This window comes from Marmota marmota, unplaced genomic scaffold (assembly GCF_001458135.2).
Source record: "Marmota marmota marmota unplaced genomic scaffold, marMar, whole genome shotgun sequence".
In the NCBI taxonomy this organism is placed as follows: domain Eukaryota; kingdom Metazoa; phylum Chordata; class Mammalia; order Rodentia; family Sciuridae; genus Marmota; species Marmota marmota.
The window spans coordinates 17,753,880-17,778,202 of NW_026000142.1; the positions used below are offsets into that span (position 1 = coordinate 17,753,880).

The 24,323-nt window shown below is 34.8% G+C and overlaps 1 protein-coding gene across 4 annotated transcripts in view; it reads right to left on the reverse strand.

Annotated features, from left to right (window-relative positions):
- Iqub (IQ motif and ubiquitin domain containing) overlaps positions 1–23,240 on the reverse strand; it is a 79,122-nt gene extending 55,882 nt beyond the window's left edge. For 2 of the 4 annotated variants that reach the window (XM_048786050.1, XM_015488286.2), the window contains exons 1-6: positions 20,233–23,240; positions 9,883–10,265; positions 6,641–6,775; positions 2,973–3,134; positions 2,713–2,885; positions 2,320–2,475 (exon numbers count right to left, since the gene is read on the reverse strand). In XM_048786050.1, the coding sequence (XP_048642007.1) occupies positions 2,320–2,475; positions 2,713–2,885; positions 2,973–3,134; positions 6,641–6,775; positions 9,883–10,261 (1,005 nt within the window). In that variant the 5' untranslated portion in view covers positions 10,262–10,265; positions 20,233–23,240. The remainder of the gene's footprint in view (positions 1–2,319; positions 2,476–2,712; positions 2,886–2,972; positions 3,135–6,640; positions 6,776–9,882; positions 10,266–20,232) is intronic. The other 2 variants (XM_048786048.1, XM_048786049.1) reach the window with 2 other exon arrangements.
- Positions 23,241–24,323: the final 1,083 nt, after the last annotated feature.

Consider the following 24,323-nt stretch of genomic DNA (forward strand, 5'->3'; position numbering starts at 1 on the left):
GAAAGGAAGAAAATAAATGCATATTAAGATTCTTGTTCACAGAAAGGAAATACAGCAAGATTACCCATGCATTTGGCATAAAAATAAAACAGACATGTTTAACAATTTTTTATTAACTAGTAGAAAATGCATATTAACATATAAATTACCAACTCTAAATTATGAAAAAACAAAAACATGAAAAAGCTGATCAAGCCAACAAAAAGAATAAACAAACAAAAATGATTAGTAAATTAACAAGATGAGATGGCAGAAATGAATACAAATATATCAGCCACACATAATATAATCTTGCTTAAAACAAGAACTATTAAGCATTGAACTCTAAAACCTTTTTAAAAAAATAAAATGAACATGACCCAAGTGGAAAGGAAATCAATGAGGATAAAAGGACTTATTAAATGGAAATTGACTCCTCATATAGCCTTTTAACAGTTCACGGCCCACTCCTCACTTTGACCTCCCACAAAATCTCCAACCCACCTTCCAAGACCCTCTGGGGCCAATGTATGTGGGTCTTGATGCCAACCCTCTTGGCAGGCATTTAGATTTTAACTGCTCTAGTAAGCCAAGTTACACACTCCATTTGCTTTACAACTTCAACAAAGTCAACTGATATTTACTCTTCTCTTTTATATTCTTTGCCATATATATATATGAATTTTTTCCCTTTAATATCATTTTATTGGCATTTGGAAAGTAGTACAGAGAGGGCTACTTCTCTACCTGATATCCTATGTCCTCTATTTCCTCCTACTAAGAAGATCTCAGCTTTCTGGAGGAACAATATACTAATTAACAAATGCATTTAGTATTTACTCCTTTGGGAGGGACATCACAGGACATGGCTCAGGCCAATGAATTGAAAGCACATGTCACTGGGTAAAGTTTTCAGGAGGAGGGCACATGGGTCATGCTCCCTTGACTTCCCTCTTGTTCCTTCACAGAATGCAGATGTGATGAGAAGAGTCAACCATTTTGTCACCATACAATAATACTCTATGCATGGTGAGATTGTAAAAGAGTGGGAAGATAATTGGAGTGCAGGTTCCTGAGGATACAGTAAATTACCATCCAAAACCAGAACAATAAGAAAGTAAAAATTAGTTTGGACCGAGAAACGAAAAAACACATCACTGTAATAAGTGACACTAATCAAGACAGCCACAAAGCTAACAGGAAACAATATTTCTCCCAAGGATGCTCTGCAGCTATAAAATGTCATAGCAATCCCTCTTTCTTTGAGTAACTATTTTCTTACTCACTGACAGACTTTCTCCTCTCAAATCATAAACTCAAAGAAACTTTATTGCTTGAAATTAGATCAGTAAGAACAAAGCATCCCAGTGTTGTCGAAAAGGCTCTAAATCACTTTGACAGGGAAAGGCAGCCTTGATTTTCAACCACGGGTGCTGAACTTGGAGAACTTCATAGATAACTTCTATAGCTCTTTTAATTTTCATTCCCAAGAGAACAGAATCCTGGTTCACCTTGCAATCCAGACCTTGATGTTGACCCACTTACATGTTTTAACAGTTTATCAGTTATATTTGATACATACACACCAATTTTAGACATTTGTGTGGATGTTGTATGTACAGCCTTCCTGTATACAGAAGATGAAGAGATTACTTTGCTTAAATTCTACCTGCATTTCAATTTCCCCTGAAATCTCACAACTCTATCTTTTCCCTTGTTGGGTAAATATTAATTTAGATTAAAAACAAAAACTCATCAGGCTGGAGTAACTGGGACTGATAAACCAGGTTCAAAGATTTCCCTGCAGTGAGTGGTCTCCCTCAGGATGATGACTCCACAGACTTGACTTTTTTGTATTCCAGGTCTGTCTCTCAAAATAATGCTAGGAGGTAGATCCAACTATATGCTCTCTATAAGAGATCAAATAGGTTGAAAGTTAAAAGGTGAAAAAAGATGAATTGTATAAATGATACCAGTTAGAGTGGCTAACTTTCTTGTGCACTCTTGTTCTATTGAGTTTCAAATAGTCTGGCAAGCTCCCTACATGATTCTTCTGTGACAAGGAAGGGTTAAGGCCAAGGGACAGAAGTGTTGAGGAAGCTAATAATGGCCAAAGGTACCTGAGAGTCCCTAAAGACAAGGGAAGGGTTAGGAGCACTTAGGATCTGGGTTGCTTATACAGAGGGATATTGGAGATAGGTCTGCATTGACTATCCATGAAACATGACCCATACACATATGGGTTCTTACTCAGGCTGGTGTGGCTTAGGAAAACACACACAGAACAACTGGCTTTATATATTTAATTTTTAGTATTTATTCACAATGAAATTATCTTACCGCATTGAATCTTCGAGCATGGTATTTTGCTGCTGAAAAATAATCCCCTGGTTTTAACAGTTTATCAGTTATATTTGATACATACACACCAATTTTAGACATTTGTGTGGATGTTGTATTTGTAGTTTGTTGGAGCTTTTTTCTCTGAGAAACTGTCTAAAGTAAAAACAAAACATTTAGGTAAGTATACATACTTAAACATACTATAAACACTGACTGTGAAAATACACACATACAACAGAGAGAATATTTTTCTACTCAGTCCAGTAAATTTTGCTTTTACTATCTTAATTGCCACATAATAAATGAGGAGAATTTGAGAAAGTCATATAGTATACAACAATTGTTGATTCCATAGTTTCAGAAACCTAAATGGAAAATTAAAAATATTACCTGGGTGTCCCTGGAAAATGCTTGTTTTTTCCCTCGGATATATTTAGGTACAGTTTGGGTTCCAGCATTGTGATATTCTATTCCTGTTATTTTATGCTTAAATCCACCAAGAAATGGCTTATGAAAATCAGACTTTATAATCTCAACAGTTACCACCTGGTACTGATTAATGCCTAAGGAGATAAAAACCAAGACTGAATGGAAGTTCAGTTACAAAGGAAAACTAACATAGTTTATCTGAAAGACATCAAATAACTCACCAATTTGTACAGTGACAGTTAGGATTTGAGAGACATCATTTAATCCCTCTATCCTTTTGATTGGATATTGATCTGGATTTGTAGAAAAGAGTTCCAGTTGTATAATTTCCTGTGGCTTAACTCCATGTTGTATTAAAGTCTCATTATTTTTAAAAATTATTCCTGAAAATTTTTAAGAAGTTTTATGACAAAAAATGGCTATTTTTGTTGTTGTTTTAGTTATAAAATAAAATTATATATGAATAGATAGTGTATAACATGAATTTCTGATATATGTATACATTGTGAAATGACTAAATCAATCTAATATAAGTATTACCTCACATAATTTTTTATGTGTATGGTGAGAACACTTAAAGTTTATTCCCTTAGAAATTTTCAAGTATACAGTGTACGGTTATTAACTATGTAGTCACCATGATGTACAACAGTCTCTAGAAATGGCTAATCATATGTACTCATTTTAAGGTGATGGAAAATATCCCAGGTGCTTGTAGGAACACATATCACTTAATCACTAAATATAGTATGAATGTTTTCCATCTCTTGCTGTAATAATAGTACAGAAAATACCATAACAGTGACTATAGTTCATAATAACCTACTATATATTTTATGAAAACTAAAAGAGAAGAGCTTAAAGCCTTTGAATACAAAGTAATGATAAAGAAATGGAAACATCCATTACCCTGATTTGATTAGTACACAATGTGTGCATTTTGAAGCATCACACTGTTATCTCATAAATATGTATAATTTTTACGTATTAATCAAAACAATTTTAATCTTTAAGGAAAAATAAATGTTGCCTGATTTGATCATTATACATTCATTGTATACACATATTAAATTATCACACTGTACCCCATAAATATGTATAATTAAAATAATAATTAATAAAAAATAAAAATCAAATTTTACAATAGGAAGGATTATAGCAGCATTCCTGTTCTGAAATTCAGCATTATAAATAAAACTACAATTCTCATGTCTTCAGATATATAAATATAATAATCATGAAACTCTATAGACATTTAAAAATAAAAGCATTCTATAGCATGAGCAGAACCACATACTATAAACACTGACTGTGAAAATTCACATATATTATATGTAAATATTACACATATCCATTCCAGGGGAAGCATAATTATTTTAATACCCATTTCACCCTCTGGTGTTTATAAATATAGACTCGGAATTCTAAATAATCCCTTCCTGTCTCTCCTACCATAGTCAGAAACACACATAAATTAATGCCAAGGTGGAGACTAGACTCACTTTTGTACTGAAAAAAGTGAACTTTGCTTTATTTTTGTTGTCGTGGTTGTACTACTTTATCTTCTTCCCTCTCTCTACTCCACCCTGCCATTGGTATATTTAAAAAATTAACTGATCACATTTCTCTGTTTCACAGCACATGAAGATGCAATAATGTTATGTTACTGGCTGCTGTTTTGTCTCATGGAATCTTCATTGATGGAATCTATCAATCTTCAAATGTATGGTCTTCCTCAATTACAATTTTGAATTTGAACATAACAAAAGCTATACCCACAAATATATCAGACAGCACAAAACTACTTTGGCTATATTTGAGAAAACACACTCAAAGATTTGTGAATTTCAATTTCACATCCTACATTCTTAATTTTTAAAATTAACTTGAATGTCATATGGGCTTTGTTGAATAATAGCCCCAAATTTGTCCACATCATATTACCTTTATAGCAAAAGTGACTTTGCAGATTTGATTAAGGATTTTAAGATGCAGCGACTATCCTGGACTATCTTATTGAGCCCTAAATGTACTTATGTGTGCCCTTGTATAAAAAGAAAAAAAAAAAAGATTTGGCTACAGAGGAAAAGACAAGACAGTATGACCAAAGCAAAGAGAGAGCTGCATCTGCTATTCTGTGGCTCTGAATATGCAAGGAAGCCAATGAACCAAGGAATCCAAGGGATGCAACTCTAGAAGCTGGAAAGGCAAGGAGGTGGATTTTCCCCTAGGGCTTCCAGAGGGAGAAAGGCCAACTGAAACGTCAATTTTATCCTAATGAGACTGATTTAAGATTTTTGGCCCCCAGAAATGTAAGAGAAATACATGTGCTGCTTTAAGCCACTAAGTTTGTGATTAATTGTTACAACAGACCTAGAAAACTGATACAGGTTCCTAGAGCTCTGGTTTTTCCTCCATTTATTTCTTTAGAGAGTGCAGTCCCATGAAATTTGAGGTCCAGTTCCAGTCCGGGAGAAATCATCTATCTTAGAGGATGGCTGGCATCAAATCAAGCTGTTCTATAATTGCTGCTAACATAAACCTATTACTCAGTGATAATATCTGGTACTTACAAAGAAGAAAGGTGAAGAGGACAGGGATCCCTAAGTACCTCTGGCCATCTACTACAGTCACAAAATGTTCTCTTCTCTAACTTTCAACTTTACCTTTGAGTTAATACCCAGCAATTGCTACTTCCCTCTTTGGAGTTATACCTCCAATTTCAGTTCAGACTCTGCTACTTATCTGTCATGTGATTTTATAAAAAAAAAGTTCCCTGAGTTTCAGTTTCCTTCTCTCAGAGAAAGAGTTAATAATACTACCTACATCAAAGGGTTGCTGTGTGGATTAAATGATAATGCAGGCAAAGCATTTTGCAGACATACTAACACATAGTAAGGGTTCAAAAAAATTAATTAATCATGATGATCATTATTATTATTATTATTACTAATAATTATTTAAACTTTAGCCTTGTTTCCTTAGTCGGGCTTTAAATGTGCTATTTGCACAAATCTTACTTTTGGAGTATATACATTATAAATTGATTTTTTAAAAATTGATTTTGAAACTTCTTTTTTCTCTGCAAACATTGTGTAGCATCTTTATAAGTCAATACCAAGACTTTTAAAACTAAAATATTAGAATTTGTTCAGACACATTGTATAAAAATACACTTTTCGCTAGGTTAGTCTGGTTCTCTATCACAGTTACAAAGACTATGTCCAATCATGATCAATCATGATTCAAGACTAATACAACTTCAATGGGGCTTCTCAATATCATCCACAAAATATAAACAAACCAGACATCACAGGAATGACCTTAACATATACAATATTCAGATACCATTTTCAGTCTTCTTGTTCTATACATTATCCTTCATCTTATTTCTTCAATCTCAACTCCTCCCATCCCACATACAAAATCTACTTCCAGCCACTCAAAATGTCTTATCACTTCCTAAAAGCTCCAGTTTTTCTCATCTCTTTGGGACTTAGCACAAATATCATCACCTTTATGAATTGAAACATTCCATAATCTCCCAGATTTCTTCCTTCCTATTCTCATAGCTCTTTGTGCAGATTTCCAATAAAGCATTTGCACATTATATGGAAACTCTTGCATGCAATTCTCCCCCTTACTAGTCTGCAAGCAATTTGAGAACAGGAATCTTGTTTCATGTTTCTCTGTTATCCTTCACTATCTGCAAAATATCTAGAATCAAATGTCTTTAATAAAAAGGAATTAAATGAATAAATACATAACCACAAGTTAATGCTAAAATAGTAAATATGTAGATATTTAGTTTAAAAAAAATCAAAGGTCTTGACTGTTTACATACTAAAACAGGAGAAATCTTAATAAGTTCATGAACCTTCAAACTTACCTTTGTAACTTATCTGCAGTACAGAAGGTGGGATATGTAATAAGTGTGAAAAGTGATCCTTGAGGTGTTTAAAAATAGTGTCAACTTTAAAAGGCATTATAATTTCCTGGCCCACAGGAATAAGTACAACTCTTACTAAAGATAAAAAGAGAAAATAAATAGGCATCATCAAATATAGCAAGGGTCAGTAACCTACACTTCACAAACAGAATTATGGGCTGACTTTTAACTGTGTGAAACACAGGTTATTTCTTCTATATTTCCCCACCACACCACAATGATATCTAAAGAGAAATGACCAACACTGAGCTACAACCTTAGGCTTTGAAAATTAATCCATAATCTCAAAATTTTTCATCAATGTTCACCACCTATATTATGACTTAAGTACAAAAAGTAGCTCTAAAAATCAAGCATTTTTGTTTAGTGAGTATAAGAAAATGAGACCTTGAAATAGAAAGGTTGTCTCAGAACCTGGAAATGCATTTGAACTCCCCATTATAACTACTTTTCACAAAAGTTTACATTGTATGGCTCACAATCCACCCTACAAAATAGGAAATCAAGATGCTGTTGAGTAAGGCAAGGTGGCACATGCCTGTAATTCCAGTGATTTGGGAGGCTGAGGTAGGAGGATTGCAGTTTCAATGTCAGCCTCAGCAATTTAGTAAGGCCTTAAGCAACTCAATGAGACCCTGTCTCTAAATAAATAAAATATTTAAAAGGGTTGGGTATGTTGCTCAGTGGTTAAGCAACCTTGGATTCAATCCCAAGTGCAAAAAAAAAAAAAAAAGAGGGCTGAGGTTGTGGCTCAGTAACAGAGCACTTGCCTCTCTTATGTGAGGCATTGGGTTCGATCCTCAGCACCATATAAAAATAAACAAAATAAAGATATTGTGCCCATATATAACTAAAAAGTTTTTTAAAAGATGCTTATGTGTTAAAAATTAAAAACTTATCATAAATGATCATGTATTCACAAATTATGTGGAATAGGTATATTATAAATTATTTTACCTTTATAGACTTTAACTTTTTGTTTCAGTCAGCTATTTTGCCACTGTGACTAAAAAACTAAACTAGAATAATTGTGGAGGAAGAAAAGTTTATTTAGGGGCTCACAGTTTCAGAGGTCTTAGTCCTTAGAAGGCCAGCTCCATTCCTCAGGGCTTGAAGTGAGGTAACATCATGGAGGAAAAGTGTGGCAGAGGGAAGCAGCTTACATAATGATCAGGAAGCAGAGAGAGAGAGACTCCACTTTCCAAATACAAATATATACACTCCAAAGCCATGCCCCCAATTCCCATCTCCTCCAGCCACATCCTACCACTTCAGTTACCACTCAGTTAATCCCTATCAGGGGATCAATTCACTAATTGGGTTAAGATTCTCAAAACCCAATCATCTCTCTTCTGAACATTCTTGCATTGTCTCACACATGAGCTTTGGGGTGACATTTCACATCCAAACCATAGCATTTTTAATAGAAAGGATGCAATAAGTAATCATATTATAGGTCAAAAAACTTATATATTTCCAAGACAGTTTTCAAAAAGCTGAGACATTTATCAAAACTCCCATGGGAAAAAAAATCTAACTAGGCATTAGTCATATTAAGTTTCTTTAAACTTATTAAAAATTGTTCTCACAGTTCTCTATGAACAAAAGAAACACTTTCAGATACCAAACAGAACTTATCAGAAGGCTATTTTATTTCTTGGTGCAAAAAGCTATGGAATTGCCTTACATAGCTATAAACCAGATTTTTCTAGTTTCCTAATGTGTTTAAAATTTTAATGATTTTGTGTTTAATGTGTTTAAAATTTTTAATTAATTTAAAATTTAAAAAATTTTAATTAATGATTAATGTTTTAATTAATGATTAAGTGGATTCTTAAGTTTTGGAATGGGTGGTATATTGAGGGAAGCTTGATAAGTACAGGGTCAAAACAACTTTTTAATTTTAAAAACTCACCATGTTTTTAAGTTACAATATCAGGGAATTATAGAAACACCAAAAATGGAATCCAAATTTTCACTAAATAATGAAATTGAGAGATACTCAGTTCTATTGTGTATTGTATAACATAATTAGTTTTCTGAACATACCACACAGGGTTAAACAACCCACTATAGTCAAAACTTACATTTTACCAGCCAAACTGCTATTGCTATTATCATTATTAAATGACAACCCATGTTCTCCATCCTATGAGTGGAAACTCTCAAAACACATGAACAAGGAAAGAAAAGGCAGTCAGTTAATGGTTTTCTGTGTAACTACCTTATTACTTCTCCCCTTCTCTATTATTAATAATATTATAATGAGGCCAGGCATGGTGGTGCACGCCTGTAATCCCAGTGGCTCAGGAGGCTGAGTTAGGAGGTTCACAAGTTCAAAGGCAGCCTCAGCAACAGCGAGGCACTTAGCAACTAAGTAAGACCCTGTCTCTAAATAAAATACAAAATAGGGCTGGGAATGTGGCTCCGTGGTTGAGTGTCCCTGAGTTCAATCCCCAGTATACACACACACACACACACACACACACACACAGCTCAAATAATGAACACTGCTTTAGGGCTTTAAAATTGACCTAAAATGAGAGACACTGATTTTTCCAAGGCTAAATATATGGTTAACTCCAAGCAGACTATAGAAATATGTAAAAGCAGCATAATACAAGGAATGATCAATGAATATGAAACTAGGGAATCGGGTTTCTAGCTATGTAAAGCAATTCCAAGTTGTCATGCAAAAGAACTGTAATTGTACTTAATAATTTTTCTACCATTTCTCAAGTTCCCTAAACATTTTAAACTTATTTATTTGAATAAATAAGTAAATGTGAATTTAAAATTTAGTGATGTTCATTTACTGAGGAAGAAGAGTAGATATTGCAGTACAGAAAAAAGTTTTCACATAGCAGGTACTGTGGTGCATTCCTGTAATCCCAACAACTCAGGAGGCTGAGGCAGGAGGAAATAAAAAATAAAATGGGGTGGGGATGTAGCTCAGCGAAAAGCATGCCGGAGTTCCATCCCTAGTACCAAGAAAGAAGAAAAGGGAAGCTTTCATCCTTTTTTAAGTGGTATAACTATGGAAATTTGGTGGACATGGGAAAGGAAAACTAGCAACAAATATAAAATAGGTATTCAAACAAAAATAAACAAAAAATTAACAAGGAAAAGCAACTCTTCGTTGAAATGCAGAAATGAAATATGCTATCTTCTTTTGGAAATACCTGTTGCTGAAGATTCTCTCACTGATGTTTGCAAAGACTCCTTCATAGCCTTTATTTTATTCAGAAATGCCAGAGCCTCCTCATTTGAATCCTGTTGGGTGAACTCCACATTGGCCTGCGGTGAATACCCTGAAACAGGCAAGGATTTTCTGGGAGACACAGCCTCTTCCAGGCGTCTTCTTTCCTCATTCAATTCAAGGCTTAAAATGCTGATGTCACTTTGCTCACTGAGTTCTAGTTCAGATTCATGCTCTTCACTTATGTCTAACTCTGAACGTTCTTCTGAGGGTGCTGGAATATTGACAGTGTCAATAACCTCCTCATGTTCTTCTGGCTCAACCGTATTTTCAATATTAAACTCTTCCTCTTGATCAGACATTTTCCTATATCAATAAAAATTAACACATTTACTACATATGTAGGAGTTTCTCCACCAAATATCAAACTCATTGCTAACATAGAGTGATGTTCATACTAACATGGTGTCCACGGCTGGGTGCAGTTGGGCACGCTAGGCTGACACAGGAGGATCAGGAATTCAAAACAGCCTTAGCAAAAGCAAGGCCCTAAACAACCCAGGGAGGCCCTGTCTCTAAATAAAATACAAAAATGAAAAAAATAAAAATTAAAAATTAAAAAAAATAATAAAATACAAAATAGGGCTGGGGATGTAGCTCAGTGGTAGAGCACTGTGTGAGGCACTGGGTTTCATCCCTGGCACCACAAAAAAAAATTAAAAAATAAATAAAATAAAATATGCCCCATGAAGCCATCTACAACTAAAAAAAAAATCTTAAAAATAAAATGGTGCTCATTTTTTTAAAAAAGTTGATCATTTTCTTAATGCCTGTCATTGGGCTAAAAACCTTGGTGAATTTTTACTTCAAAAACACCGCAGAAAAATTTTTTTAAATTATCACAAAAATAATCTCAAAACAATTTTAAGTAATATTCTGTAACAAGTATGTCGAAAATATAGTCTAAAATATCTTGCCATCTCTTCTTTTTCCAATAAAGAGTTCCCAGAGGGGGGAAAAAAAGGACTTTTTGCACTACTTCTTTTTCTGAATATAAAACTGATATGAGATTTATGCTTCTGGCTTACAAATCATTAGGTGCTTTGCTGGGAGCCATTAGCCAAGTAGGTATGACAATTTCCTTGCCAGCGTACCCCATGTTGCTTAGTGGAAGGACTCGTGGAAATAGGACATTTTGCAGTGACATTGCAGTTAGGTGACCTTGCTCAAGGACCAGGGCGGATCCAGGATTAGGGTGTTCCCGGTTTAGGATAATCAGGTTTAGGGCGTTCCAGGTTTAAGATTATTCCTGCTAGGAATAGGGCGTATCCTGCTGCCTGAGCTCCCCTTGAGTTCTCACGGGATTCAGACAGTATATTTTGGGAGATAGAAGCCCAGTGGAGGTGGATTTGGGCAGAGAACGTGGATTTCCCCAGAACGTGTTTGTAGACAGCTGGTGTGAGTTCGGGAATAAAGAGTTGCTGTTTGAATCTACAAGTTGTGTGATGGCTCGTGATTGTGTGCCCAGCCAGACTGCTGCAGTGCTTCAAGGAACCTGGCAGCTCCAGAGCCACTGTATCCCACAGAGAATACACCCTGCATTAGCTCTGCTCTCACAAATCACAGCAGAAACAAACATCTTGACCAATCTAGACTGAGTTTGGAGTTGATTCCATCCAGAGTTACAGTAACTAAGAGCCTGTTTGTAGGAAACAATGTGACAGTATCTAAAAGCTTAGGCCAAATGAGTTGAGAGAATTCCAGAACCTGACTGCCAAAAGGAAAAGTTGGACAAGGAGCCAATATAGCAGGAGCCTACCTATAGAGGCTGGCAGCAAGGAGTGGAGGAGATCACAAGGGCCCTGAGGCTGCATTTCTATGGCAACAGCTGGGGGAAAATTAAACCTAGGAACCTTAGGGAAGTAGGAAAGATCTCTCTGGGGCTTCCATTCGAGCACAGATGTTTATGGAGGAAAAAAAAATCACCCTTAGTCATTGGAGATATCTGGCTACTAGAGGACGAATTTTTTGAGCTGGAACATCTGAAAAATAAATAATCATTGAACTCAAAAAGTAAGCTATAAAGTATTAGATAAAGTTGAAGAGAGAGTTAGCAAACTGGAAGATAAGATTTTATATCAAATACTGCAAAGAGATAAGGATATGAAAATAGGAGTGATTGTTATGGTTTGGATATGAGGTGTCCCTGAAAACCTCATGTGTGAGACAATGCAAGAAGGTTTGGAGGAGAAATGATTAGGTTATGGCCTTAACCTAATCAGTGAATTAATCCCTGATGGGATGAACTGAGTGGTAACTGGAGGCAAGTGAGGTATGGCTGAAGAAAGTGGTTTGTTGGGGTATAGCTATGGGGTATATATTTTGTATCTGGAGAGTGGAGACCTCTCTCTCTCTCTCTCTGCTTTCTAATCGCCATGTGAGCTGCTTCCCTCTGCCACATTCTTCCTCCATGGTGTCCTGCCTCACCTTAAGCCCTGAGGAATGGAGCCAGCCTTCTAAGGACTAAAACCTCTAAAACTGTGAGCCCTCACATAAACTTTTCCTCCTCTACAATTGTTCTGGCCAGATCATTTAGTCACAGCAGTGAAAAAGCTGACTGAAACTATGATTAAGAGCATGGAGAAGAGAAAAAGAAAGTCAAGCACATATGTTTTTGCTAAGCATACATTTTTCAGAGATCTGAGAGTAGTTTTGTATTGTTATAACAAAACAACCAAACAATAAAGAATATGCAACAGGACTAGGGTTATGGCTCAGAGGTACAGCGCTTGCCTAGCATACTTGAGGCACTGGGTTCGATCCTCAGCACTACATAAAGTAAAATAAAAATAAAAATAAAAAAGTATGCAACAGAGACTTAATATGCCCCATGAAGCCTAAAAATGCCCTGTTGAACCCTTTTCAGAAAAAGTTTGTCAGCCCCTGTTCTGGCACATGTCAAATTAGTTTTCTCATTAGAATGAGAAAACAGAATAATGGAAAAGAAATGTTTTAAAAGAAAATGACTGGGAATTTTTCACAAGTGATAGAAAGTATGAACCCACAGATCCATTTAGTACAACATAAATCTATACCTAATGTACCATGTACATTTTAAGAAATAAAAGAATACCAAAGATGAATATAAGGTCCTGAAAACAAACAGTTGTTTAAAAAAACAATGTATACACACACACACACACATCACTTTAAATCATTTTAATTTGCTGATATTAATACTAAGAAAAGTAAAATGACTGCAAACTTCTCATTGGAAAAACAAAAGCAAAGGCAAAAAGTGTAATAATTTTAAAAACATAATAATCAACATAGAATTATGCACGCGGAATAATTATTTTTCAAGAAAGAAAATGGAAACATTTACAAATAAGTTACCACTAGGAACTTACTGGCTCTAGAGAAATTTTTTCAAGCATATACATGGAAAGAGAAAAAAATTTCCAAGGGAAATTGTTTTCCAAGTGCAAGAAGGAAAGGTGAAGACATAAAACCATAAATATGTAGACAAATACAAATACTGTCAACATAAAATAATAGTAGGGAATTAGAATAGTAGATAATAATATGCAATTGTAAGGGGAAAATCAGACTGTTCTCAATCCCTCTACTGTTTAAAAACTTTCACTGTGTACTTGAGATTTAGCCATGTATACTGGTTAAGTTATATATGTATAGCTAAATCTAAAATATAATAAATAAAAGAACAAAAATAAACTTCTGAAATTTCAAAACAACAAAGGGGTAGGAGGCAGTGGAATGAGAGGGGAAAAAAATGAAAGGAATATCAAGAAAAAATTCAAGAAATTTCCTTAGGTTTTCAGCCACTGAACAATCCTCATATTTGTATACCAAGGAAATATACAAGGATGATTAAGAGACTATCATGAACAATTATACATTAACAAATTGAATAACCTAGAACCAATGGGTAAACTGCTAGAAACATACAACCTAACAAGACTTAATTATGAAGAAATAATGATTAAGGAGAGTGAATCAGTAATCAAAACATCTCTCAACAAAGAAAAGGAGAATTCTTCCACCAAACATTTAAAGAACTAATATTAATCTTTCTCAAACTCTTTCAGCAAAACTCATTTATGGGCCAACATTATACTGACAGCAAAGCCAGACAAGGACATTACAAGAAAAGATCACAGGAGCCGGGCACAGTGGCACACACCTGTAATCCCAGCGGCTCCGCAGTTTGAGGCAGTTTGTGGATCTCGAGTTCAAATCCAGCCTCAGCAATTTAGCGAGGTTCTAAGAAACTCAGTGAGGCCCTGCCTCTAAATAAAATACAAAAAAGGGCTCGGGGTGTGGCTCCGTGGTTGAGTGGCCCTGGGTTCAATCCTCAGTATGAAAAAAAAAATCCCTATGAACATAGATACAAAAATCCTCAACAAACTACATATTGAGCATATTTAAACCAATAATCCAAAATTGAAATCTGAAATATGACTAAACCTAAAACTCAAAACATTTTTTTCCTCTGATTTAGGAGAATTTCAGATTTGGAGATTAAGGTAAAGGCTACTTATTGATAAAGCCCATGCAAATACCCACCTATCTAGAAGAACTCTGTAATTTCAAACACTTTCAGTCTCAGGAATTTTGAGAAAGGAATACTCAGTCTGTACCAGCAAACTGAATTTTAACAGCATATTAAAAGGAACATTCACCATGATCAAGAGGGATTTATTTCTGGAAGGCAAGGATGGTTCAACAAATCATTAAATATAACATGCATTTATTAACATATAACAGAATGAAGGACAGAAACCATAGGATCATCTCAACAAATGCCTAAGAGACATTTGACAGAATTTAACATCTTTTTATGATAAAAATTCTCAATAAATTAGGCATAGAATGAATGTATTTCAACAAAATAAAGGCCACATGTATAAAGCCCACAGCTAACATAACTCATGGTGAAGACCTGAAACCTTTCCCTCTGAGATCAGGAACACTATAAGGATACCCGTTCCTGCTACCTCTGTCAACATGGTACTAGTTTTAGAGCAGTTAGCCAAGAAATCAAACAAAACAAAAGGCATCCAAATAGGGAAAGCAGTAGTGAAGTATTTTGTGTTTGCTTAGCATATGGGTTCAATCTCCAGCACTGCTAAATAAATAAATAAATAAATAAATAAATAAATAATAGATAGATAGATAGATAGATAGACAGATAGATCTGCCAAACCTTTGTCCCAGGGGAGGATACTGTGGTTATTATACTAGAATACAGGAAAAAGAATGATCTGCACTTTCTCTCTTTCAAAGCTATTCATTATAGAAATAGCTTTGGAAAGCCAGTTCAGAGCAAAGCTGTCAGTGCCTTCCAAGAAGAAATGCAAAAGAATGAAATGAACTAGCTCCTGCTCACCTCTTGACCTCATCTTGTAACCACTCTTCTTCCTTATTATGTGTAAGGTCAATTTCTACCCTGGGACTTTTGCATTATATATTTTCAACAAAAATGTGTTACTACAGATCTGTGCAACTGACTCCTTCTAATTTGTCATGTCTCAGCTCAAATGCAATTTCTCCAGGGAGGCTAGCTAAGCACACCACAATCACTCCCTGTTTTATTTTATTCATAAATCTAATCAATGTTGAAAATCATGGTTTATTCATTCACTTACTTGCTTACTGTCTGTCATCCCCAGTAGAATATTGCTTTCATGAGAGAAAGAATATTTTCTGCCTTAACAATGCTGTTCCTCACATCCAGAAACAGGCCTAACAACTAGTAGTTGCTCAAAAAAAATCTTGACTCTGATATATGAGTAAGTAAATATAGGATGCAAAGATGAGCATTACAAAATCTGAATTGTTCATTAGTTCACTATATTAATCAAACAAAAAGAAAAAAAACTATCTATACTTATGCCAAAAATCAACACATATTCATGATTTTAAAATATGATAAGCAACCTCAAAAAATACAAAATACTTGGAGATCAAACTAAAAAAAGAGGTGAAAGACATCTACAATGAAAACTACAGAACACTAAAGAAGGAAATTGAAGAAGACCTTAAAAGATGGAAAGATCTCCCATTCTCTTGAATAGGCAGAGTTAATATTGCCCAAATGGCCATAATATCAAAACTGTGATACAAATTTAATGCAATTCCTATTAAAATTCCAATGACATTCTTCATAGAACTAGAAAAGCAATCAGGAAATTCCTTGGGAAAATAAGAGACCCAGAATAGCCAAAGCAATCCTTAGCGTGAAGCAGGAGGCATCACAATACCAGACTTTAAACTATACTACAGAGCAACAGTAACAAAAACAACATGATATTGGCACCAAAATAGACATGTAGACCAATGGTACAGAATAGAGGGCACAGAGACCAACCCACATAAATACATTTATCTCATACTAGACAAAGGGGCCAAAAACATACATTGAAGAAAGGACAGCCTCTTCAACAAATGGTTCTGGGAAAACTGTAAATCCATAAGTAGCAAAATGAAACTAAGCCCTTATCTCTCACCCTGCAAAAAACTCAACTCAAAGTGGATCAAGGACCTAGGAATTAGATCAGAGATGCTGCACCTAATTGAAGAAAAAGTAGGCCTAAATCTTCATCATGTCAGATTAGGCCCTGATTTCCTTAATAAGAATCCTAAAATGCAAGAAATAAAATCAAGAATCAATAAATGGGATGGAGTTAAACTAAAAGGCTTCTTCTCAGCAAAAGAAATAATCATTGACATAAAGAGAGAGTCTACAGTATGGGAGCAAATTTTTACCACATGCACATCAGAGAGAGCACTAATCTCCAGGATATATAAAGAACTCAAAAGATTTAATACCACAAAAACAAACAACCCAATGAATAAATGGGCTAAGGAACTGAACAGACACTTCTCAGAAAATAAACAAGAGATCAACAAATATATAAAAAAGTGTTCAACATCTTTAGTAATTAGAGAAACACAAATAAATCTAAGATTTCATCTCACCCCAGTAAGAATGGCATTAATCAAAAATATAAGCAATAATAATTGGAGAGGATGTGGGGGACTGAAAATTGTTGCAACCACTTTGCAAGGCAGTGTGGACATTCCTCAGAAAACTTGGTGAGATTGAAGATTATTGTGTTATATAACCTTTATTTTTCCTCCAACTTTTACTATTAACATTTTTTAATTTTTCTTAATATATGTGTTTGTTTTATGTACTCTACTGTCTTCTCACTTACTTGTCTACCCAAAATCACTTCCTCTCTATTCTCCTGCTACTAACCTTCTTCTTTACATTTCTTTTCTATACTTCCTAAGATATAATAACTCTATATCCTCACCTCCTATGTCCTCATCATATCATTCTACACCTCACCTCAGTTCTTTGTCCACCATTAGAAACTATAAACCCTTTTACAAACCTACTGATTATAGTAGATAATAATTGAATTCACCATTTCTGTACATTGTGACCAAATGCAGGCACCCATGTGGGCTTACTGCTTTGGTCTGGATACCATTTGAGTGTGTTCCAGAAGGGTTCATGTGTTGGGAGTTTGGTCCTCAGTATGGCAATGGTGAAAGGTGGTGACCTTAATGGTAGCGCCTATTGGGAGATCACTGGGGCCACCCTTGGAAGTGATTAAGGTAGTTCTGTAGGATCCTGAGCTAGTTCTCTAGAGAGCCCTATCAACACTGGCTTCTGGGCTGCAGTGCAACTGTTCCCTCCCACAAGTACTCCCACATAAAGATGCCATTCTTCAACACCTTACCAGACTGGCATCATGCTGTTGACTTTCAGTCTTTAAAACTGTGGGTAAGTAAGCATCTTTTCTTTATAAGTTACTCAATAGTGAGTATTTCATTATAGTAACAGAAAACAGACCAACATATTCACCTGTGTCACCCCTATAGGACTTGGAGGCCATGGGATATTGGTACAGACTTGAAGCACTGGCCACCTCTTTTGCAAAGAGTTCTTTTTCTCTGACCAGCACCCAAGAAACAGTGATAGGCAAACTTATTAGTTTGCAGGTGGGCCAAAATCCAAGCCTTTCACTGTTCTTAATACTATATGACTATGATAAAGAGGTTTCTTAACCTAAGTTTCATTTTCCTCACTTGCAAAATGGGGTATCAATAGATTCAATATCAAAAATGCTTTTAAGGATTAAATAAAATAATGTACATAAATAGTTAGCAAATAGTTCCTGGCATACAATAACAACTTTATAAATGTTAGCTAACCACTAATAAACTATTTCTAATACTTCCAAAAAGCTAATGATAATTATACATTAGTCATGCCTCAGAGGTATTAAAAATTATTCATTTCATTCAGTAGGAAAAAACACTTTCAAAATACAACATAATAACTAGCCAATAGTTATACTAATTACTTAATCCTCATAGATAGGTTGATGTTATGGTGCTTATGTTATAAGAAATCAGAACAAAATGGTTAAGCAATATATTCAAGATGACTGAGCAAGAAAGCAGTAGATTTGTGATTCAAATCCAGACAATATGAATCCATGCTTCTACACCACTACATTGTATGTCATTTCAATGCAGGAATCAGTGGAAACCAAAAAAGAAGAGGAAAGGGGTACTTGTAACCAAGAAAAAACCTTGGAACTGTTATCTCCCTCTAATCTGAGACTCAACAATGCCCCAAGGTATGTTAGTAGTGGTCAGATCCAGAAGAAAAATAAAGATGTTATAACCAGAAACTGCCTTTCATTTTTTTAATTGAAAACATAAAACATGATTACGATTTAAACTGAGTAGAATTCAACAGCATTTTTTTTTTACTTAACCTACTTAGGATAAGTAGCTAATTATAATGGATCTTAATACTCCCTATATGTGTATTAACATGCTCCATTTTTATATATAAATATATATATATATATATATAAACTCACTGTAGCAAATATGAAATATAAATGACAAAGCACAGACATTGCAGTTCACAATGTAAAATGTTGTGAAATTTCGACCTAAAGAGGTAGCATCATATAGTTTTAAAACATTTTTAATTAATATCTTTCCACTACTGATGTTAATTTTGTTGCTGTGCTATTATTTTTAAGAGAGCAATATGTGCATACAAAAAATAATAAACTTAATAGAATAGAAAGGAATAAAATAGAAAGTGTATCTTCTTATTTGCCAGATACCTTAATTTTATTTCTCAATGTTAGGCAATGTTTAGAGTTTATCTTTTCAGAAACTGTCTATGAAGGTACAATTATATATTTAAATTTGTTTATGATCATATAAACATATCTTTATATATGTAAATTATTATTATATATTTAAAACTGATTCTTTTACAACTTACTTTTATTTAATATTTACGTAACCCATTCTTAACACTTATTTCTATGTAAAACATACTCTTCTACCTCATTCTTTTCAACAACTTCATCACAGGACCAAGTCCACTTTATATTTAGCTGTTGCCCAAACACCTTGTACCTTTACCTTGGTATACAAGTGTAAGTATATGTTCCTAGAACTAGAATAAGCAAATCAAAGAATATGCAGATTTAATTCTGTTAAAGCCCATCAAATTGCTTTCCAAAAAGGCAGCACCATACTACAGACTCATGAACAGCCCCTTGACTGCTTCCTTGTGTTCTTATATTTTTTATTAGTTTTAATTAAATACTCTTTTGTTAAGTGTGTGGTTATATTTCCCTTACATGTGTTGTTTATGTTGTCTTTTGCTATATCCAAGTTTTAAATTGTTAGGTAGTGAAATGTATCCATATTTTTGCTTATAAGAGTTTCAAATTTCACCATATGCTTAGAAAACCTTCTCACAATGAAATGTAAGTACACACATAAAATGAGGTGAATCCATCAATGATGGAAACTGATTCCAAAATATATAGTATTGAATGTAAAAACAAAGTGCAGAACAGTATGTACAATGTACAGGTGTAACTACAGGTAAAAGGCAGAATGATCATGGCTCATTTTTTTCACTCTTTGAACTTTTAATCATTCATGTATTATCTAAACGTTTTGATTTTACTAAAATAAAAAGCAGTTTCTATTATGAATGCATACCAAATAAAGCTCCCTTGTCACTTGCAATGCACGATTTCATTTACCATTTAAAGCTTGTTGGTGTAAGTATTAGGACAGAGATCCAGTCCTGCTTTCTACCAGATTGGCCTGGTGAATTTTTGTTTGTTAAGAGGCGAAGTCCGAAGTAGAGGAACAGAGTGACTGGTGAGCAAAGTCTGAAAGCCCTCGGCTTACTAAGGAATGAGGGAAGGCGAAATGTTTTCTAACGCCAGACATGGGCTACACTTACGTTTTGCTTCTGTACTATTTCCGCGATAAGCACTTTGGGTGTGAGGGGATGTACACCTCCTAGCTTGACGCTGCTGCAAATCCCAAATCAGAGAGGCGAAGCTAGAAAGGACGCTTCTCAGGGCTTTTGAAGTGGAACATCCGGACTGGGCAGGTAGCCGCAGAGCACGGGGGATCCCAAGGAAAGGGCAGCCACACCTGTCCTACCTGGCTAATAAATACAGCTATCCCGGACCAAGCGGTTTTGGAGGCTCTTCCAAGCAGCACAAGTCTTCAAAAGACTCTGTTGCAGGCCATATCCTAGCAACGGCCTTAGCGTCCCTCCCTCCTGCTGGGCCCCGCCCTCCAGCACTGAGGAGTTCCTTGAGTGCACCAGGCCCAGAGTAGGGGTGTGCCCAGTGGTTACCTAGGTCGGGGAGTAACCATTCCCCAAGAACATTTACATTTTTGAAAGGAAATGAATGTTTCTCTGAAACAAATGCTGATCACAATTTAAGCTTACAGGTTTTTAAAAAATCAGAATCCAAGAAAATAGAAATATCAAGTGGAGAGGTTAAGCAATTGACAAAGGAGAACTTGGTGTGTACAACAGCAAGTGCCTACTATATCAACAAATTTCATGCTACTATCTAATAATAGCACGTAAAACGTATTATTACTAAGCACCTTACTTATATTTTTAACTTAATGCTTGCAAAGATTTTATTGAGGATCTAGTATGAGCTCCATTTTATTGAGAAAACTAAGGCACAAAGAGGTTTAAAGAGAAACCAGGATTAAACCCAAGCAGTCTGACTTGAGCCCAGATTTTAAACCACTATTCAACACCCTTCCATATTTAAAACGGATGTAAAATAAACTAAAATTTTTGTTTACATAGTACAGGTCCACTCCCTCATTCATAATGGTGTCATTTCTTTATGCCATTTTGCTAAAATTGCACTCATCTCTTCAATGACTTCCTAATGTCCAATACCATTTTTGAAATGGGATACATTCCAGCTATGCTGTTTCAAAATGCATATTTCTTATTAGAATATGAAGTACTGTATTCTTAAATAAATTGGTTTTGCTGTAGGAATGATTTTAAGTAAATGCAAGTCCATTTGAATCACTTCCATATATTCCAGCAAAGGATAAAGGTAGACCAGGTGTGGAGGTACACAGACAAGTTTTTCCAAAAACCCACTCCCAGCTCCAAAATTATAATGCATCTTAAATTTTTACTAGCAATAAGAATTACATTGGTTTTAACACTTTTTTGTCTTTTCTTTAAAATTTGTCACTCATGATCATGTTACAGGCAGTTTGAAAACACTAGCATTAGGGATATGACAGGAATTGGAGGGAAGAAAAAACAGACAGTAGAGAACTCTAAGTATTAGTCTCACAGTGTTAAATGTGACCTGTTACCCAGTATATGTTCATATTTGTTTACAGTGTGCATGGAATTGACTTTACACAACTCAATTTTACAATATCTTACCTAATCTGTAGAATTTCTAGGTAGTTTGTGCAGCCTGAAGAGATTGTTAGCATGTCAAAATCACACACACACACACACACACACACACACACACACAGTTGCTTCATTATATGTGAATGTAAAATGAATGAAAATGATCATTAGGAAAAAAATTCAATTTCAAAAGTAGAAGAGTAATTTTCAGTATCATTTTCCATTTTGTTTTTAACCATAAATCTATGCATTTTCTCAGGATTTATTGTTCAAAAAGACTTTTATTTCTTATGAAACATCTACTTTCATTTATCTCAACATTTATATAAACAATAAGTCCTTCTTTTGATGTGCTTATATTTTTACAAAGATGCCATCTAGTGGCTTTATGAAATAAATTACTTCGAAGCATCTTCCACTGCTATGCCAAGTTGACATAAACAAATATTAGAATAATAATTGAGAAAATTAAGGATCTGAAAATTATGTTTTGGGAATTATCTATATAGATTAAATTTGTATCTTGTTTGTGAAATTGTTAAGAGACAGGAAATACAGATGGAGAGTAACTTTTTTGAAAACTTTCTGGGTGAGTCAGATTTTTTATATTTATAGAATATTTCTGATTTCTGAAAGGTAATATGGGCATATATTTTATATTACATAACGCATTCAGTGAGTCTGGGAAACAGTAGAGAATCAAATACATTAATACTTATATGGCAAAAATATACTCATATTAAGATGGAATAAAGACCACAAATAGCCTTCCATCAGTTGTTTTGTTTTCAAATGAGTTATGAAAAACTGCACTTTAAGAGATTTGTAAAATTTAGATAAGTAATCATGAGCCTGTTTTGCCCTTGAGAAAAGGAATACACCCTACAGTTAGAGGAAAAGATTAAAATACAATGATTATAAAATAATACTTATCTTTAGGAAAGTTAAAGGATTCAGCTAATAATTTTTGTTTTGAAGATCATGAGAAATACACAAAAAGAATCTTTGCAATGTTTTCAGTCACTTATAGAAGCTAATCTATAGTAACTTACATATAAACACAGAACAAAAAAAATAGCTACTATAAGATCACTTTGATAGCTTTAAGCAATGCATGGCAAACTCTATGGAACATTCAAAAAAAACCCCAAAAACCTTGATTGAATTTGTTTTTTGGTTTCTTTGTATGATTTGCTCCTATGTTCCCATACCCTACCACTATGTTCATGGAAGTTTGTGTTGATGGCACCATGATCAGCCTGGCTCCTTTATATGAGCACTCTTTATCAACTCTTCTTAGAAAAGTAGTATGAAAAAGAAACATTAAAATTCTGGCATTTAGGAAAGCCTATGCAAAGTCACTTATTTTCTCACTACTTTTATTAACTACCTAGAGTTTTAGCTTATTACTTCTAAATAAATTTTCAAATAAATTTCTCCAGTCCCCATCAATAACTCAAATCCTTTATCACATTGAATCTAAAATCTAGAATCTCACTGAAAATCAGGTTTTAATGGAAAAAATAGCATTCAGTAAATACAAAAATATACTTATTTGCCACAGTCTGGCTGGGCACAAATGCCGCAGTCAGGCTGGGCACACAATCACGAGCCACCACACAGCTTGTAGATTCAAACAGCAACTCTTTATTCCCGAACTCACACCAGCCGTCTACAAACACGTTCTGGGGAAATCCACGTTCTCTGCCCAAATCCACATTCTCTGCCCAAAATCACCTCCACTGGGCTTCTGTCTCCCAAAATATACTGTCTGAATCCCGTGAGAACTCAAGGGGAACTCAGGCAGCAGGATACGCCCTATTCCCAGCAGGAATAATCTTAAACCTTAAACCTGGAACCTAAACCGGGAACGCCCTAATCCACCTTGGTCCTTGAGCAAGGTCACCTACATTCAATGTCACTGCAACATGGGGTAGGCTGGCAAGGAAATTGTCATACCTACTTGGCTAATGGCTCCCAGCACTTATTATATGCTCAACAACTTGGTACTTAACCCTAAACCCCAGAATACACTTGTACAGGGGGATTAACTTCTGTTTACATAACCATGGAGGCTGGGGAGGTGGGGGGGATTGATATTAGCTTATATGTGAGGATATTCCTACAGACATTATTTTTTCTTCCTTTATAGTCATAGGTATTATCTTTTTTTAAAAAATACCTAGCCTTATATTTCTGACTGAATATTAGGATGAGAAAAGGAAAAAGCTCATAAGATTAGCATTTTTTCTTTCATCCACCAATTTGAGGGAAAGGCAGGGTGAGAGAATATTGTAAAAGGACACATGGAAACCTGATAGTATCACATTCGCTACAAATGACAGTTTGTTTAGTTGTCCAGCTCCTGCTGTTATAGGAAGAATGGCAACCCTGAGATCTGAGCCTTATTTCAGTAGGGGGCCCTACGTCCTGTTTGCACAGGATACCTATCATCCTTATGAAATTATTAATACCTTCTTTCACTTCAAAATCATTCCAAGTTGATTATCCCAAATAAAAGTCATTTCATCTGAAAAAATGTCCAGAAATTAAAATATTCTGAAGTATGGGTGTGAAAGGTATCAATTTTGATATCATTTTCTTGTTTGCAAAGCTCAAATTGATTAGTTCTC